Source organism: Spermophilus citellus (assembly GCF_964194105.1).
Source record: "Spermophilus citellus genome assembly, chromosome: 2".
NCBI lineage: Eukaryota > Metazoa > Chordata > Mammalia > Rodentia > Sciuridae > Spermophilus > Spermophilus citellus.
In genome coordinates, this window is record NC_138183.1 from 28,588,211 (window position 1) to 28,608,724 (window position 20,514).

Sequence of the window (20,514 nt, forward strand, 5' to 3'; positions counted from 1 at the left end):
AAAGAAATATGTTTTAAAAAAATCAAAACTGCAACAAAGTTTTGACCACTTTTAAAATTCCAGTCCTGTTCAGTAGTCTTTTAAACTCTCTATTGCTCTGTCACTAGTTCAAATGACATAAGGAAGTCAGGCTTATAGGTAGTACTTAGCCAGGGACTGTAGAAATACCAATCCAGAAAGGTGTTTTAACAACAGAAAGGTTACTTCTATATATGTATCTGGCACACATAAAGATTTCCTTCCTTTGCTAGCTCTTTTTTGATATGATACACATATAGAAGTACCTGTGAGAATAAAAAAGTATTCTCTTGCTATGCAACTGCCTTTCTGTGGAAAGAACATTATCAAAGGTTTTACATGTGAGATAGCTGTCCTCAAGCTGGCTTGTGCTAATATATCCCACAATATTATTACCATGTCAAAATCAAATACGGCCTTTCCGGTTCTCCCACTACTGGTCATTTAAAAAATATTCTCACAGATACTTCTATATGTGTATCATGGGTAAATATCTATGTATTGTCAATGGGATATAGTTTTTTCATTATTCATTATTTCTTTGTTTTTTAGTAATACATATTATTGAAAATAATGTCCAAGATTCAAGAAAGAACTCCTTCTAACATTCTAAAAAAAATGATTGTTCATGTACATTGTAATTTTGTTTCTTGGAAATATATGTATATTATGCTGGGTCATCTTTGATATTCTGAAAATGAGTGAAAAGGAGAAAATTAACCTGACATTTGTGTCAGAATTTCTTCTTCTGGGTCTTTCTGGATACCCAAAGACAGAACTCACTTACTTTGCTCTGATTCTGATTATGTACCTAGTGATTCTAAGTGGAAATGGTGTTCTGATCACAGCAAGCATCTTTGATTCGCATCTTCACACTCCCATGTACTTCTTCCTGAGCAACCTCTCCTTCCTGGATATCTGCTACACATCTTCTTCTGTACCCTCAACATTGGTGAGCTTAATAACAAAGAAAAGGAATATATCCTTCGCTGGATGTGCAGTACAGATGTTCTTTGGATTTGCAATGGGATCCACAGAATGTTTACTTCTTGGTATGATGGCTTTTGATCGCTATGTGGCCATCTGTAACCCTCTGAGGTACCCCATCATCATGAGTAAGGGGGTGTGTGCACTGATGGCCTCTGTATCATGGCTTTCTGGTGGAATCAATTCAGCTGTGCAAACCTCTCTTGCCATGCGACTGCCTTTCTGTGGGACAAACATTATCAATCACTTCACATGTGAGATCTTAGCTGTCCTCAAGCTGGCTTGTGCTGATATATCTCTTAATATTATTACCATGTCAATATCAAATATGGCCTTCCTGGTTCTCCCACTGCTGGTCATTTTCTTCTCCTACATGTTTATCCTCTACACCATCTTGAGAATGAACTCAGCCACAGGGAGACGCAAGGCCTTTTCTACCTGCTCAGCTCATCTGACTGTGGTGATCATATTCTTTGGTACCACCTTCTTTATGTATGCAAAACCCAAGTCCCAAGACCTGACTGGGGAAGAAAAATTGCAAACTTCGGACAAACTCATTTCTTTATTTTATGGGGTAGTGACCCCCATGTTGAATCCTATCATCTATAGCTTGAGGAATAAGGATGTTAAAGCTGCTGTAAAACATATGCTAAACCAAAAACCTATTCAATAAGAACATCAGAAATCCAAGTTTTTTTTTTTTTTTTTATAAGAAGCACAAGATGGACTCATAGGTAAATCAATGAGAAAATTTTGGTAGAAACTAGGAAGAAACATTTTATTCTCTGTCTTCATTAGCCTTGTTCAGCAAGAATGGTTGAGAAATACAATTTTCTACAAACTCCGTTTCCAACATGTCATGATCCAAATCTTACAAACACCCTGAATCCCATTTGAATCCCATTCTTGGTGATGCATGAAGAGAGTATTTAAAGTGAACTGTGTGGGTCAGTGGAGAACAGTCACACATAAGCTTTGGAAACAGGGATACAAGAGTACAAATTCCCCAATTCCCCAAACTAGCTAAAGGATATTGGATAAATTATTCATTTTTCTCTATGTCATAGTTTTCTTACCAAGAATAAGGAAAGAAAGAAAGAAAATGCAGTTGTTAGTGTCATTTAACATTTCAATAAGTTAGAGAAAACAACTACCATAGTGCCAGTAACATTCTGTCCTGAAATTTCAGAATTGAAAATAAAACTATATTAAGCACTAAAGATTGGTACTTAGCATCTCTTTACTCTAGTAAATAATGGTTAGAGTCAGACACCTCCCTGCAAAACTTACACCATTAATAGAAATCACACCATCCTTATTCACAAAGAGGAGATTGATCAGGCCAGGAGAAGAAATAAGAAGTGTGAAATGAATGTTGGGAAGCATTTCACTATTGTCCCAGTGACAGGAGAGAAACTGTTTCTGTTCCCATTTCGGTGAGGAGGCTGATAAAAGCCTCTTAAATTTTTGAGAGCTAACAAAGGAAGGGAATCTGGCATCTGGCTTGATGAGTGGAGGCCTTAAGAGTTCTCAAGGATGCAGACTTGCAGAGTAAGCTAGTCAGAAGAGAGAGGAGGGTAGGTATTCTACACAGAAAACCAACAGAAGCATTTCAAGATGTTCTCACAAGCTCACAATGAGGGATGAACAGTTAGTGATTGGAGAAAGGAATCAATTCTTGTTATTTTCCAATGAGGGGATACTCCTCAGTAAATCTAGAATAATATTTTCTTTTTTGGTATGTTACTTGTTATAAGTCCAATTTTGAGCACAGGCTAATGTTGGGCTATAACATCCCGATTTTCCATGGTCTCTATGATACCTGGGTTTTGACTTCATTTTCCTACTCAAGTTTCCTTTTCATCATCTTTATTAGAGTTACAACTTTATCCTCCCTCTTCTTCTCAGATCTTCACTTTTTTGGCCAACCCTCTTCTTTCAGGTAGGCTAACTTCTACCTAAGTGTTCAAATACTACTGTGCTGTGAGTATCTGCACATAAGTGGGTATTACTGCAGAGCACCTAGAGCTGAACATCTGTGCCTCTCCCCCATCCCCTCCATAAGTCCTACATTTACATCTGATCCTTGGCTATCTCCCTTTACTGTTTGATCTCTTTAAATAAGGTTTTGGCCTATAAAATATTATTTCTATTGTTTTAGCCAACTCCTTAGCACCTAACCTTAATTTCCTCCACAATACCAAGATAGTCAGCATCTTCTGTGTATGCTTCCATCATACTGAATTCATTATCAACTGGCATAATACCAATAGATATGTATGAGTGGATGTAATCTAGCTTTGGTATAGACAAAATGTGCCCACGTTAACCAGTGATCAGAAAACTAATAGATTAGATAACAAATTGTACTCTCTGGAAAATTGGAAAATCTCTAACAGATTTTAAGTATATTAAATTTTAGCTAAAATTCATGTTCTTTAAATTTCTAAGAAGCATCAATAATAAGAAAGAAAAAGTGCTGTATTTTAGCCATCTCCCCAAAATATCACTTTTAGTGTTTCTGCTATTAATTACTAGTCATATATTCATCATGTTTTTTATTTTGATTTATCAGTGATGTAGTATAAGCACTTTTTTAATGTATGAGTTTTATAGGATAAATCCAAGAAGTAACAACAATAGTCCAGATGATATGAACATTTCTATTTCTGGCAACATTACCCTTATAAATGTCATATTATCTATGTTAAACACAATTACAAGAATTTACTCAAACATGTTTTTAATTCTTATTATATTCATACAAACATATTTATGTATCTCTATATTATTTCATATATGTTATATGTATTTTAATTTTCTCTAAGTATAAATGCACTTAATATTTTTCTTTAAAACAGTTTTTAGAAATGTTAATTTAAAAATATTTAATAGAAGATCAAGAATAATTTAACAAAACCCCATGTACATGTTATACAGCTTAAATAATTATCATACATGGAAAATCGTGTTTTATCATGTCTGTGCTCATTTATTTTCATCTTCAAGATTATTTCAAGGCAAATCCTGGCATAATTACATCATAATATATTTTATATTATATAATTATGCTCAGGATATTAAATTGTGTGGAAATACCATAAATGGCAACAACCCAACAACCACCATTCACATTGTAGTTCAAGAGAATACACCTTCTGAAACATGTAAACTCTGATATGAGTGACACCTCCAATACTGAAGCAAATATGAGGACTGGAGTCCACCATATGGGCACATGAGCCATATAAAATCCATCATTTGTCATTCTACTGAAAAGTTACTGTAAGATAATGTGGGCCATATGTTGATTGATTTTCTAAATTCCAAGAGATGTCATTAAAAAAAAAAAAACACTGAACACTTGCCCAGAGTTGGATCTTTTACAAAGCACTTGCAACTTCAGAGTGTACACTCATGCAACTTCAGAGTGTGTACTCATACAACTTCAAAGTATGTACTCATGTGAAACTTTCTTAAAGATATAGGACATGGTCCTGGTGTAGGAAGATATTTCCGGACCAAAAAAATTCTAAAAGTTTATTTTTACCTCCCAGGAGAATATAGTAGAATGTTTCTGTCACTGTTGGCTTATACACCAATCATGCTGTCACCATTACTGCTTATTCCTTGAGTAGAATTTGAATATATGTCATTGGTCCCAAATGTTCCTCAGGAGACTACCATACATGTACTAGTAACCTCCAAATACACATTAGTTTGGGTATGCCAAGAAGCTGTCATAGGCTCCATTTCTCCCATCACTTGCTTCTCCTTTTTTCCACTTTTCATTTATTTATTTTTTCCAGATTATCCTTCTTAGAGTAGGACTGTTATGTTCAACCAGAGAATGATCCATAAAATTGGTAGCAACTGTGGCCAATATTTAGCCCTTTATTATTCTCAGTTATGTGAAGTATGGTTGGGTAGGTACAAATATAGTGATTAACATTATCCAGCAGTTTGGAAAAAGTCCAAAACATTTATTTTTTTTTAATCCCCATGAAACATGTGTTAAACTTCTTTTTTTCAGGTAAAATATTTATTTTTTCTTTGAATAATTTATTTCTTTACTTCCATATTTATTTTATTCTTTTTAATTGCTTTTATTTTTAAATACATGACAGTAGAATGCATCAGTATTCTTATTACACATATAGAACACAATTTTTCATATCTCTGTTTGTATATAAAGTATGTTCACACCAATTCATGTCTCCAAGACACCATCTCACTCCAGTCAGAATGGCATCTATTATGAAGACAAACAACAATAAGTGTTGGCAAGCATGTGGGGGAAAAGGCACATTCATACATTGCTGATGGGACTGCAAATTGTGCAGCCAATATGGAAAGCAGTATGGAGATTCCTTGGAAAACTGGGAATGGAACCACCATTTGACCCAGCTATCTCTCTCCTCAGTCTATACCCAAAGGACTTAAGAACAGCATACTACAGGGACACAGCCACATCAATGTTTATAGCAGCAAAATTCACAATAGCTAAACTGCGGAACTAACCTAAATGCCCTTCAGTAGATGAATGGATAAAAAATTGTGGCATATATACACAATGGAATTTTACTCAGCAATGAAAGAGAATAAAATCATGGCATTTTCAGGTAATGGATGCAGTTGGAGAAGATAATGCTAAGTGAAGTTACCCTATCTCCTCAAAAAAACAAATGGTGTTTTCTCTGATGTAAGGTGACTGACTCATAGTGGGGTAGGGAGAGGGATCATGGGAGGAATAGAAGAACTCTAGATATCACAGAGGGGTGGGAGGGGGCAGGGGTTTAGCAATGATGGTGGAATGTGATAGACATCATTAATCGTGCTTTAAAAAGCAGAGAACTAAGAATGATCCATATAGTCATTCTTTTGGTAATTTAGACGGTAGTAATATTTAGATATACTTTTGTGATATCATGTCCAACAAATGATCAGTCTTTTGGAGTTTATAAATGCAACAAATGTCCCACTAATATAAGATCAGGGAAAGAAAAAGAAAAAAATGGGAACAGAGAATTTTCTATGAGCACCTATTTCAAGTATTGCCATCTTCTCTCTATCTTCTCCTACAGGCTTTCAATAATATATCCAAGGCTTAGTTCCCATTAATTCTTTCTATGTTAGGTTTTAACACTCTTCATGTAGTTATGAAAGCCATACCTTTAGTCTCTTAACCCACTCTAGTTTTGTTAGATGGACTTTCAAATATCCATTTCAATTTTCACTAGTCTGCAATTTTGTGGAATAGGAATAAAATTAAATCTATTTCTTGTGCTACTTTGCAACTCATTTTTAAATATCACATGCTGTACCTTAATTATATAACCAATATCCAAGTTAAAAAAAATACTTTTGCACCAGGCCCTGATATTTGCAGTGGTAATTACTTGACTTGCCATGTATGCAAATCCAAATCCAAAACAAATGTCTCTCTCATTCAAGATTCACAGCTATCCACCTGAAAACAAGGGTAATGGGCCAATGTAATACACTAGCCACCTGTAGCTCTTCTGCATACTTTCTGTAGAAAGACCATAACTGCTTTTAGTCGCTGACTTTTCTAATAACAAATGAAACAAGTTGGGGGGAATATTTTCAACTCTAGAGAGAAGAGGGGCACATAAATTTTTTTATAGTTTGTTGCATTGGTTGAAGACCTCTATGCCCTCTTATCTTATATCCCAAACAGGCTACTTTCAAAGAGAGAATAAAAGCTCCCATTGTCGGTTTTAGTCCTTTCCTGGATTTGGAAGGGAAGTTTTATAATAAGACATGAACATGCCCCACTTTGATAATCTCTCTTCAGGTTAATAAATTAAGGTATCTCAAAATTTACATGCTAAACAGGAATCCTATGCTGTTACATAAGGCCTGCATTTTCAGGCTATACTACTATTCCATTAGCTACCATCTGAAAATTGGTAAAAATTCATGAGTCATTATCTCATTATCTAGTTCCTCTGATTCATAAGGAAGACTGTTCTTAATTCTTCCTAAATCAAATGCTAATTATTACTTGGGGACATCATTTTTTCTTATTTATTCATTTTTATAATATGGTTCAAGTACCTATTATAGTAAAGAAAAAACAACATGGACACATATCTTTTGTATTTACTGTACATATATTACGGGTTATGGTATATGTTTTGGTGTGTGTTTTTATTTGTGCATGTTTGTGTCTGTGCATGTATAATACAATTCCTACTTTCTTAAGTACATTGTAATTTTTTAAAGTTCAGTTATTTTACAGTAAAACATGGCATCTAGTAGTAAATGACTATCATTATCTAAGCATTAATATTCCTACTGTACCTTAACAGACTTGACTAAAGCACTTGAAGTCAATAATATGCTCTTTACTTATCTGAATTTATGTCCCAAACTATTCATCCCAGACTTAAAAAAAAAACAAAACTTCTATGGCCTTAACGTATGAATTCATTTTTGTTCTTGGATTTATTTATAGTATGGTTTGCAGGTTATATACTTCATGGTATATTTGTATTTTTTCATCCCAAGAACTTGGTGATTTCATTCTGTATGAAATTAATTTATCATGAAGAATGAAGAGAAAGTAAGGTAAAAGGGAAACAATAATGCATTGAATTCAGAGTGTACTTGTTTTATGTCACTTATCTCTATAATTTTTTCAGGTATGGTTTCATTTATGTAGTTATTATTTGAATTATTAATCTCTTTGAATTAATTTGGCCTTAGTAGACATCTTTTAAACTAATGATTTTTTGTGTTTCATAAACTTTGGTTTGTTGAACATTCCCTGTTATCAAAAGTAACAAGGACTGGTGTATGTTATGTCCATATTGAGATTCAGTTCAGCCTATATTCTCAGCATCACTCTTAATTGGCTATGTGAGATACTATAACTACTCTTCAGAAGTTTCCCCATTTCATAGATATTTCACTCCAACTTTAAATTGCTTTGGGTATTGGGGAACAATTATAATAATTATTGCATTACCAATGTTTACTCTTCCACATGTAAGGAATTAAGCATCACTTGTTGAACCGAGAGCTTGCAGCAAATGAACATTTGGGCCCATTAAGTTGTCCTGAACTTAAATCCACTTAACTAATTTAATAATCTAGAAAGCAACCTTCCCCGATTCAGGTAAAATTCATCTGTATGTACCACAACTGTGTTTGGACATAGTTGTACAGGGATAAGCAACAGAGATGAGCTGCTTCCCATGTCCCTTGTCTCCCAATATACATAGTAACCAAGTTCACTTGCTGGAAGTAGAGGACAACCAAAGGCAGCAAGTTAGGCTTGGCTGAAGGTGAACTGGATCAGTGAGGGAGTTTCTGCCTGGGAGGAGATGGCAGAGAGCAGGTGCAGAAGTGGTTTAGCATCCTAACATGCATTGTAGTTACATTTGTCTGGAAAGGGTAGTAAACTAAGGCTTCTTAGTCCTGGATCCCAGAAGGGCTGGATCTGGAACATTGCCACCATGCCCTATAGGTCAGTTTCTTACAGTCATCTTCCTTTTGCATTCATGGTGGGTTGTTCAGAATGCTCATGTCCCTCATCTATGGCATCTCCTGACAAATGTGTGATCCCCACTTCAATAGGATATTAATTTATTCTAACAAGTTTGCAGGGTGAGTGATTTCACAGCCAATGTTTTATAGTCTGAGGCAAGTGATTATTCCCACAGCCTGGAACATTCTTTTGATTAAAAATTTATACTTAACCATTCTCTTTCCACTGACAACTGAGTACAGTTAAGTTTTTCCTATATGATCTCAATTTATTTGTGGTTCTCACCAACCATTCTGTTATTTATACATGGTTTCTGTGTAGATTTTAATGCTGCCTTTTAGTCATGAAAGTAGTAGAAAGATAATGGATTCTTGATTTTGCTTCTGCTTAATTTTTGGTAATGTCATCGTAGGCAAGTAAACTAAGATCGTGCACAGTGTGGCACATAGGAGTTGTGATCTACATTATCTCAGTGAATTTTTTTCACTTATAATTTTGAGGATCTTTTTGATCTTAAGCTGAAAGGATATAAACTAAAAATTGGTTTGAGGCTCAATTTTTTCACATCTCTTTTGTAACTTTGATATTTTCTTCTGTGTGTCTCTATTCAAAGATGAAAATTTCTACTTGATCTCTTTAAATAATTTCTAAAGTCAGAACGTCTCTGTCTAGTTTGACTTGTGGCTTCACCACAATACACACTGCAGAGAAGTTTTCCTACCTCTCTGTATGATAAATTGAGTGTTAGAGTTTAAGTTGATCTAATTATCCTGAAAATTGGTGGTGATTATGAAAGATGATTTATGTGTGCATGTGGCAGGAGGGAACTGCTGATTACCTAATTAATCTGAACATCTTTGTTTCACTTATCTGGTCAAAACCTTTAGAAATTACATTGCATGGTGTCAGAAGGACAGTGAAAGTCACTGTGTGTAAGCACTCACTGTGTGCTTTTTTTCTAATAATGGGACCTTTCTTCTAAAGAGGACTATCAGTTTCTCTGCCTGACCTTCAGGTACTTAGGTATACCTTCCTCATGCTTCTCTTCAACGCCAGCTTTTCACACAGCAAGTTTATATCTGAAAAGAAATCACACAGCAATACTTCCATACTTAGATATTGTTCACACTGTTTTCATTTTGAGGACATTCCATTTCCTTCTTTTTTTTTTGTTCCAAACCAAGCTCATTTTTTAATTAGAAATGCAGACTCATAGGCCCTGATCCTAGCTAAATCTTCAGATATTAGAAATATGACAGAAAAACTCTCAGTATCTTGGTATCATATAAATATCTTGGTACAGGGCCTACTAAAAGAGAATTATATTAACAAGGTCCTCAGGACATTTATATGCATACAAATATTTAAAAGAATGGAATAGTTGATTCTTCATTATTCAAAGCAAAAACATTCAGCTTGTATTTGGTATGAAAACAAGGTGTAATAATTTTGGTATAGTTCATAGAGCTCTAGTAGACTATTGCCAAAGAAATGAGCTTCAGCTGGGGAAATGATATTGGCCAAATTTTATTGTTCTATTTTATTTTTATATTTGTGCAAATGGGATTTCTTTTAACCTATTTGTACATGCATAAATGTAACAATAATGTACCAATGAACATATGAAAATAGAAAAACAAAACAAAAATACAATTCTGAGCTACCTATTTCACTTATTATCTATAGGCCCAATAACTTTGGACAGATTTTGTCTTTCAAATTAAAAAAATTATTGTACATTATAGTTGCACATAGTAGAGAGGTTTATTTTGACACATTTATAAATGCATATAACAAAATTTTCTCCATTTCAATTCCTATTACTTCCCCTTTCCTTCTACTCCTTCCTTCTCAATATGTGTTAACTACTCTACTGGTCTTCTCTCTACTTATTTTCTCTTTTTAAATTTTTTTAAATGGTATATTATTGTTTTATATAAAAGTAGAATCCATTGTAATATATTTACATATACACATAGTATAATTTGATGAACTTCATCTCATAGTTCTTCCATATTTCCATCCCTCCTCTCTCTCCACAATCTTTCCCCTCCATTCTACTGTTTCCCTTCTTATTTTCCCAAGATTTCAACCCACCCCCCCTTTTTAATAATTCCTTATTTCTCTCTAATTTAGGATATGAGAAAAAAATTCAGCTGTTGACTTCCTGAGTCTGGGCTATTTCACTTAGCCTGATGTTTCCCAATTATGTTCATTAACCTGCAAATGACATATTTCATTCTTCTTTTTGGCTTAGTAAAACTCCATTGTTTATACACCACATTTTGTTCACCCATTTGTCTGGTGACAGGTACTGAGGGTGGTTACATAACTTGGCTATTGTACATATAGATATTGATATGTATGTATCACTATAGTATGCTGATTATATTCCTTTTGGATAAGTACCAAGAGTGGGATAGCTGGTCATATGATAAATTTGTTTGCTTTTGATAAAGTATTATGTTCTATGCATATATATATACATATTATATATATATATTATATATATATATATATATTTAAGCATGATAACCATTTTCTTAGGTTTATATAAACAAAAAAATCATCGTGGACAACACTTAAGTCACAGAATAAAACAAATGAAGACAGTCTATGTTTTATTCTCCATCACGTATGCCCAGAGCTGATCTATGCCAGGATTGTGTTCAAGAAAAATGAAAGAGTAAGAGTGGGATGCTTCTATGAGATCAACAATTAACTTCATCTTTGAACAGATGTTAAATTGCCAAATATGAGGTTCAATTTGCTGTGGTTAAATGGTTTCCCAATTAAAATACACATTTATCTGATGGAAAAGAGAGTAAAATTTTAGGAAGACAAATAAATATACATAAATTTAACAAACCTGCTTTAAAATTCTGAATGTTGCTTTTATAAATTTTCTTGGAATTCTATTCTTTATTATAGTTGGCCGTCCCCACTGTTCTCACTGGGACTGATGAGATAAAGTAGTCAGGTTCATTATCTCCAATATTCTAGGGCTTTTGAAAGGTCAACGGACAGTGTTGTCCATAGTAAGGAAAGTTGCTTCTGAATTTGTTTCTGATCCTAGATAAATCTTCAGATATTAGAAATATGACAGAGAAACTCTCAATATCTTGGTATCATATTTTAGGTACTCTGTGGAAGATAACTGAATGACACTATTGAAGCACTCTGTCACCCTAGAAAAATGATTCTAAAGATATATTTTATATTTGTTGCTTGACCCTGAAAAGATTTTGTGTTGGAAGTTCCTTTGACATTGTGAAAGCTGGGACATGAATAAGATAAATCAGACATTTTTCACAGAATTCATTCTTCTGGGACTCTCTGGTTATCACAAACTAGAGATCATTTTCTTTACTCTGATTCTAATTATATACCTAGTGATTCTAAGTGGAAATGGTGTTCTGATCACAGCAAGCATTTTGAGTCTCATCTTCACACTCCTACGTACTTCTTCCTGGGAAACCTCTGCTTCCTGGATATCTGCTACACATCATCCACTGTTCCTTCAGGATTGGTGAGATTGGTCTCAAAGAAAGGAAACATTTCCTTCTCTGGATGTGCACTGCAGATGTTCTTTGGATTTGCCATGGGATCCACAAAATATTTTCTCCTTGCCATGATGGCTTTTGATCGCTATGTGGCCATCTGTAACCCTCTGAGGTACCCCATCATCATGAGCAAGGAGGTGTGTGCACTGATGGCCTCTGTATCATGGCTGTCTGGTGGAATCAATTCAGCTGTGCAAACCTCTCTTGCCATGCGACTGCCTTTCTGTGGGACAAACATTATCAATCACTTCACATGTGAAATCTTAGCTGTCCTCAAGCTGGCATGTGCTGATATATCTCTCAATATTATTACCATGTCAATAGCAAATATTATCTTCTTGGTTCTCCCACTGCTGGTCATTTTCTTCTCCTACATGTTCATCCTCTACACCATCTTGAAAATGAACTCAGCCACAGGGAGACACAAGGCCTTTTCTACCTGCTCAGCCCATCTGACTGTGGTGATCATATTCTTTGGTACCATCTTCTTTATGTATGCAAAACCCAAGTCCCAAGACCTGACTGGGGAAGACAAGTTGCGAACTTCAGACAAGCTTATTCCTTTGTTTTATGGGGAAGTGATCCCCATGTTGAATCCTATCATCTATAGCTTGAGGAATAAGGATGTTAAAGCTGCTTTAGAACATATGCTAAACCAAAAAGGTATTCAATAACACTATCTGAAAATGCAAGAGCTACAAGATGGACTAATAGGTAAATTGATGGGAATATTTTGGTAGAATCCTAGGAAGAAATATTTTATCCTGTCTTCATTATCCTTGTTCAGCAAGAATGGTTGAGAAACACAATTTGCTACAAACTCCGTTTCCAACATGTCATGCATGATCCAAATCTCATAAACACTGTGAATCCCATTTGAATCCCATTCTTGGTTGCCGCAGTCTGGCTGGGCACAATTCAGGAGCCACTTGTCAAAAGAAACTAACTTTATTTTTAGAACTACAAACGCTAAACAAAACAGCTCCTCAGGAAAAAAACCCTCAGAGCCCAACTGCCACCACTGGCTTCCCACAAGCCTCTCACGCCCACACCAGCCTCTCCACCTCCCACCATCCTCCTACTCTTGAGGCGGATTGGCTGGGTTGCGTGGGCAGAGCCAAAGAAGTCCCCCAATGAGCAGCTTCGTGGAGGAGCCAATCAGCTAGATGTTGCTGGGGCCGCTGTGAGCCAATCATCAGCTGGCAGTCTGAAGGGCAGGGAAACAGCCCAATGAACATCACCGCAGAGGAGCCAATCAGCTAGATGTTGCTGGGGCCGCTGTGAACCAATCATCAGCCGGCAGCTGGAAGTTTGCTGGCAGCTGAAAGTTTGCTGGGGCCCCTTTGGCTGTGGCTATCAACATCTCCCCCTCTCTGTTTAAACAACAAGCATGTGGCTTGGGGACCGTGCCTGCCTTAGGTTGTACAATACTACATATGGTCCTTACCCGTCTTCGGATGAGCTGACCTCAGGGCGTCAGCCTCCTGTCTTAGGTTGGTACCATTGTAATTGGATCTTACCCGTCATTGACTACTGGTCCAGTATACAGCCACACCTGTGGAGAGGTCTTTGTCATGACAAGCAGAAGGGAGGAAGATACACCAAGCCAATTGATGGCTCTTGTTGGAAAAATTGTACCACCGATGACATCATCAGCAAAAATACCCCAACACTACCACAAGTCGCTGCACCAACAGATAGTTCACAATGCATACAAGTGAGTTCACAATGCATACAAGTGACACATAGTTTAGGCAAGTTCTGCAAGCGGTTCAGTGATGGCTATTGCAGAAACTGTAGATTAGTTTTATCTTTGTCTTCACCAGCACTGGGATGAAGATAGGAATTCTGGCAATAATGGCTAAAGAAAAAATTATGTAACATTCCAGAAGGCACTAAAAGAAAACAATTTTCTTAACAATTTACATTGTCTTCACTGGCACTGGGATGAAGATAGGAATTCTGGCAATAATGGCTAAAGAAAAAATTATGTAACATTCCAGAAGACACTAAAAGAAAACAATTTTCTTAACAATTTACATTATCTTGAAGAGAATTATTAAATATAATGAAAAGGAAAGGTGAAAGTAAACAAACAGATCTGTTAACCTTCTTTTTTGTTTACATATTAAAACAATTCTTAATAGTTATTTACCCAATTTAAATTAAACCATTTAAATCACGTGAATAAAAAAAATATTTGGATCCATTTTTTCATGAGCGCTCATCATATATGATATATGGACATACGTACATTCAAACATATAACACAAAACACAAGTGTACACACATAATATAATACATACAACACATAACATAATAGTAAAGGCCTTATAACTTTTTACAGGTGAAATCTCCATTGCAATGTTTAAAAACTCTATAGTCAAAAAAAAAAAATAGAACTGATCAGCAAAACATTAACGTAGGTCTGTATGAGCTCAAAAAACAAAATAGAACTTTATGATATGGGAAAGGGCAATAATAAAATAGATATTGAAAAAAGCATCCTGGTTCTGTCGCAGATGTAAGGATAGCCAAATTGGAGTTTTGGATTTCAGCTGTTATGGATTTGAGCCAAATCATCTTCTTTTTGGTCTGTAGAAATCGCTTTAGTTAATCTCTCTGGAATCCAAATCAGCTGCTGTTCTCCCTGTGGAAACACACAAACAGGCCCCCGACTCCAGACAATCACTGGGTCAGGACTTTAGTTAATCTCTCCGGAATCCAAATCGGCTGCTGTTCTTCCTGTGGAAACACACAAACAGACCCCCGACTCTAGACAATTACTGAGTCAGGACCTTTCCATTGTCCTGTTAGAATATCTTTCCAAAGTACCTTGGGCTTATGTATATTTCTTGGACACATATGCCTTTCTGCAGCACTAAGTCCTGATGAATCCAAATTTTAAAAGTTTAGAGTAAAAAGGGTTATTTTAAGTTTATCTTTGGGGAATATATACCCCTTCCCAATTCTGTCTTTTTGCTTTAATAAGTACATTTTAATAGTTTGATGAGCTCTTTCAACTATGCCTTGTCCCTGTGGATTGTATGGGATTCCTGTTATATGAGTAATGCCAAATGATGAGCAAAATTGTTTAAAAGAGGTAGAATTATAACCAGGGGCATTATCTGTTTTTAGCTGTTTTGGAATGCCCACAGTGGCAAAATTTTGTAAGCAATGAGTTATAACATCTTTAGTTTTTTCTCCGGCATGAAGGGAGCCCATCAAAAATCCAGAAGAAGTATCAACTGTAACATGCAAATATTTTAATTTTCCAAATTCTGGCAAATGTGTGATGTCCATCTGCCAAATATGGTTAGGTATCAATCCTCTAGGATTGACTCCAAGATTAACTTGTGGTAAAAAGGTCACACAATTTTGACATTGTTTTATTATTTGTCTAGCTTGTTCCTTAGTTATTTTAAAATGCTTTTGTAAAGTATTAGCATTGACATGGAACCTTTTATGAAAATTTATAGCTACTTCTAGTGTAGAGAAAATATGTACGTCATGTGTAGTTTTATCTGCTAAATCATTGCCCAAACTAAGGGCTCCAGGCAATCCTGTATGTGCCCTGATATGTCCTATAAAGAATGGATCTTTTCTGTCCCAGATTAAACTTTGTATAGTGGAAAACAAAGAGAAAACAGTAGAAGAAGGGGAAATCCTACCAGCATCTTCAAGGGATACTATAGCATTAACTATATACTGACTATCAGAAAATAAATTAAATACTGAATCTTTAAACATCACAAAAGCTTGTAATACTGCATTAAGCTCTACCTTTTGAGCTGATTGTTTGGGTACTAAAAATGTAAAAGTTTGATCAGGTGTAACTATTGCTGCTGTACCATTATTTGACCCATCAGTGAATATATTTGGAGCATTCATGATAGGTGTTTTTCTTGTCATTTTTGGAAAAATTACAGGATGCAATGACCAAAAAGACAATAAAGGATCAGATGGTAAGTGGTTATCAAATGAAACATTAGATTTGCACATGATTATTGCCCAAGTATTTAACTCATTAGCTAATTCATCAATTTGATTCATAGTATATGGAGTAATAATTTTATTGGGAGAAATTCCAAATACTCCCTTTGCTGTTTTTATTCCTTTGAGTATTAATTGTCCTACAGCCTCAGGATACCTAGTAAGAATAGTGTTAGGAGAATAAGATAAATGTATCCATAATAATGGACCTTCTTGCCAAAATACTCCTGTAGGAATATTTTTTGTTGGTAGTACAATAAATAATAAAGACAAACTTATATCAATTCTATCCAAATGCATATTTTCCATATATGTTTCAATGATTTTTAATGCCTTTCTTGCTTCAGGCGTTAACATTCGGGGTGAATTTGGATCTGATGGACCTTTTAGGATATCAAATAAAGGTCCCAACTCTCCTGTTGGTATACCTAGATAAGGCCTTATCCAATCTATGTCTCCTAATAACTTTTGAAAGTCATTAAGTGATTTGAGTTGATCTACTCGTATTTGAATTTTTGGTGGACGGATCATGGTTGAGGATAATAGAACTCCTAAATAATTAATTGGAAAATTTAATTGTATTTTATCTATTGCTATCTCTAGATTATAATTTTTTAATAAGTTTGTAAGTGTGGCATAACATTCTAGCAATGTGTTTTTAGCTTTGTGTGCTAATAATACATCATCCATATAGTGAAATATGTGTAGTACAGGATTTTGATTTCTAAGTGGCTGGATTACTTTGTTAACATAAATTTGACACATAGTTGGGCTGTTAGCCATCCCTTGAGGGAGTACTTTCCATTCATATCTCTGATCAGGACCTTCATGATTCAGTGCAGGGATAGTAAATGCAAAACGTGGACTATCCTCAGGATGAATTGGAATTGAAAAAAACAATCTTTAATATCTATAACTAAAACATACCAAGTTCTTAAATCATAAATCTTGTAATAATCTCCATTTACCAGATTTCTTTTTAATGACAAAAATGGGAGTATTATGGGGGGATATGGAAGGTTGTATATGTCCTTCCGCTAATTGTTGTCTGACCAAGTCATGGGCTACTTGTATCTTTTCTTTAGTCAGGGGCCACTGAGGAACCTACACTGGTCTTTCTGATTTCCAAGTAATTTTGATTGTCTCAGTGGCCCTTTCTGAAAACCCAAACTATGTCTATTTATTTCTTGATCTATTTGAATAGGTGCTGTCATACCTTGTTCTTGTTCTCTTAATCTTTTTTCTTTCCTAAAGCCTTGTTTGGCCCTAGTAGTGGGCGCGTTAGGATTGATGTTATTTGTTAATGTCAATCCTAATTGATCTAGGACATCTCGTCCCCATAAATTTACGGGAAGATGATCCAATACATAGGGCTGTATAGTTCCTTCACATCCTTCAGGATCCTTCCAATCTAATACCATTGCACTTCTATGGGGATTAGTCGCCACTCCTAGGCCTCGAAGCGTTTGAGTGGCTTGTTGTAATGGCCAATGTTTTGGCCATTCTTGACGAGAGATGATGCTAAGGTCTGCACCTGTATCCAGTAGCCCATTAAATTCATGTCCTTGAATATTTAGTTTTAGCATGGGGCGAGAATCTGAATTTAAAGAAAGCATAGCCCAATCTACACCTGTGGAGCCTAATCCCTTGGAACCTCTTTCTACAGCATGACTGGAAAATTTATCAGGTAGGCTTGGTATTATTAGTAACTGTGCTATTCTATCTCCTGGTGAAATTATTGATATACCCTTTGGAGAACTGGCTATAATTTTTATTTCACCTTCATAATCGGGATCAATTACCCCAGGACTTATCAAAAGTCCTTTTAGAGTAGAAGAGCTGCGTCCCAATAATAAGCCTACTCTTCCTTTGGGAAGAGGTCCTTTTACCCCTGTGGGAATGATTTGAACTCCCATCTCTGGAGTTAGTACTGATCTGGCGGAGGCGCAGATGTCCAACCCTGCACTCCCTCTGGTTTGTCTGATGAGGGATCTGATGGACAATGTGTCCTGGTCACTACCCTGATGGGGTTGCTGGGTTCCTCCAGTGCTCCGTATATTTGTGGTTTGGGGCCCCGGAGCATTGGGGCCCCCTGTCCATTTTTTGGCAACGTAGCCCGATGCCTTTGTCCACGATATTGTGGATAAACACCTTGTCCTTGTTCGTTTTTTGATAATGGAGTACCCTCTATGGTGGTTTGAGAACGGCATTCATTAGCCCAATGTCTCCCTCTACGGCATCGTGGGCAAATACCCGGTATTCTACTCCTTTGATACCTAGTTTTGTTAAAACCTCCTCCTATGGGGCAATTCCTTTTAAAATGTCCTGTTTGTTAACAATTGTAGCATGTTCTTGGCCTGCTATATAAAGCCTGTTTACTGCAGCTGCCACAATTTGCCCTTGTTCATTAATGTCTCTGGCATCTAAAGCCTGTTTTACTGCAGCTGCCATGACTTGCTCTTGTTCATTAATGTCTCTACATAATTTAATATATGTGTTTAAATCTTCCTGTTTCCATGGTCTATTGATATCTCTGCACCAACGATTCGCTTGGTCATAAGCCAGTTGTTTTATTAGTGGCATTGCTTGTTCTGTATTCCCCAAAATTCTGGTAGCTGTTTGAATAAGCCTATCTACAAATTCAGCGTAAGGTTCATTAGCTCCTTGTATTACCTTAGATAATTGACCTTGTAAACCTTCATGTCCTTGTAAAGTCTTCCATGCCCTAATCGCCTCTGCAGCAATTTGAGAGTATACGCCAGGATCATATGTAATTTGTTGCTGCTGATCCTCATAAGGTCCCTTTCCTAACAACATATCTAGATTTCTCTGAGGATAACCAGCTGCTGCATTTCGCCTAGCCATCTCCTTGCAAAATTCCTCATTGGCAACCTTCCATAACAGGTATTGACCTCCATTTAGCACAGCTTTACACATTTTAGCCCAATCTGCTGGTGTCATGTTCAAGTTGTTAATGGATTCGACCAAGCTTACAGTGAAGGGTGCTTGAGGACCATAGGTTGTTACAGCCTCTTTTAGCTCCTTCACTGTTTTGAAATTTAAACCCTGGTAAATTCTCTGTCCTCCTACCTCAAATACAGGGCATGTTAATACTTGAGATCCTGTCTCAGGATCCCAACTATCAACTGCGGGGGTTGGGAGCTTCCTAGCATATGGAGGTGGTGCTGTTGATTGGACACTTATGCCCTCTGGTGATAGAATGCTGTTAGTAGCAGTCTCCTGTAGAGGTGGTACTGTTGGTTGGACACTTACGCTCTCTGATAGAAAGGTGTTATTAGCAGTCTCCTGTTGTAACTTGTCCCCTGATGGCTTTTTCTGCTCTAAACTTCCTTCCTCTGTCTCACTAGCTCGAAAGACCTTCTCTTTTACTTGAATTTTTTCCTCTTTCTGACTAATTTGAGAGACCTTCTCTTTTACTTGAATCAATATGTCTTCTCCTTCCTCTACCTTTGTCTGAATTGAAGGCTTTGGACTAAGCAAACCAGATAAGAACGTCCAAAATGGCAATGTGCCAACTGGCAGAGTCCCTGGGTTGTTCTTTTCTATTCTTTTTAAATCTTCACCATGATGGTCCCATTGTGATATATCTAACAACTCCTCCTTAAAAAGCCATGGGCTACATTTTTGTATTGTATCAACGTATGCCCTGACTGCTCTTGATTTTACTGGGATGCCTCCTTCCTCTAACAATTTACTTAACAGTCTTTTGGTTTGTTTTTTACTAATTGCTGATCCCGTATTTCTACTATAATACAACCCAACAAGATAACACCAAACAAAACCGAGACAGAATGAAATAAAATTGGAACAAAAATTCATTATATCAGCCTTTCTATCCTCCTGAAATGCGCATCCGTCCTTTCTCCCTATCTGTTCCTCAGACGCAAATAGTTTTTCCTCAGATGTGAGCGGTTTTTCTTCCGTCTCACTAATCTCCAGGGACAGGCAACTTAAAACAAAAATGAAGCAAAACAAAAGAGGAAACTTAGAATGGCTACCCATCCTCTCGCCCTGCCCTCAGGGGCGAGCAGTTTACTTACCCTCAGTCGCTCCCCGTGTGAGCCACCAAATGCCGCAGTCTGGCTGGGCACAATTCAGGAGCCACTTGTCAAAAGAAACTAACTTTATTTTTAGAACTACAAACGCCAAACAAAACAGCTCCTCAGGAAAAAACCCTCAGAGCCCAACTGCCACCACCGGCTTCCCACAAGCCTCTCACCCCCACACCAGCCTCTCCACCTCCCACCATCCTCCTGCTCTTGAGGCTGATTGGCTGGGTTCTGTTGGTGGAGCCAAAGAAGTCCCCCAATGAGCAGCTCCGTGGAGGAGCCAATCAGCTAGATGTTGCTGGGGCTGCTGTGAGCCAATCATCAGCTGGCAGTCTGAAGGGCAGGGAAACAGCCCAATGAACATCAC

General features: G+C 36.5%; 1 protein-coding gene and 1 pseudogene across 2 annotated transcripts; both read left to right on the plus strand.

Annotated features, from left to right (window-relative positions):
• Positions 1-715: 715 nt before the first annotated feature.
• Positions 716-1,678, plus strand: LOC308640937 (olfactory receptor 13C3; the record flags this gene model as incomplete). Its single annotated transcript, XM_081278971.1, has 1 exon — positions 716-1,678. The coding sequence occupies one exon, from the start codon at positions 716-718 to the stop codon at positions 1,676-1,678; it is 963 nt and encodes a 320-aa protein (XP_081135097.1).
• A 10,127-nt stretch (positions 1,679-11,805) lies between these two features.
• On the plus strand, positions 11,806-12,758 carry LOC308640941 (olfactory receptor 13C3-like; annotated as a pseudogene). Its single transcript has one exon. The product of its transcript is annotated as an olfactory receptor 13C3-like (transcript).
• Positions 12,759-20,514: the final 7,756 nt, after the last annotated feature.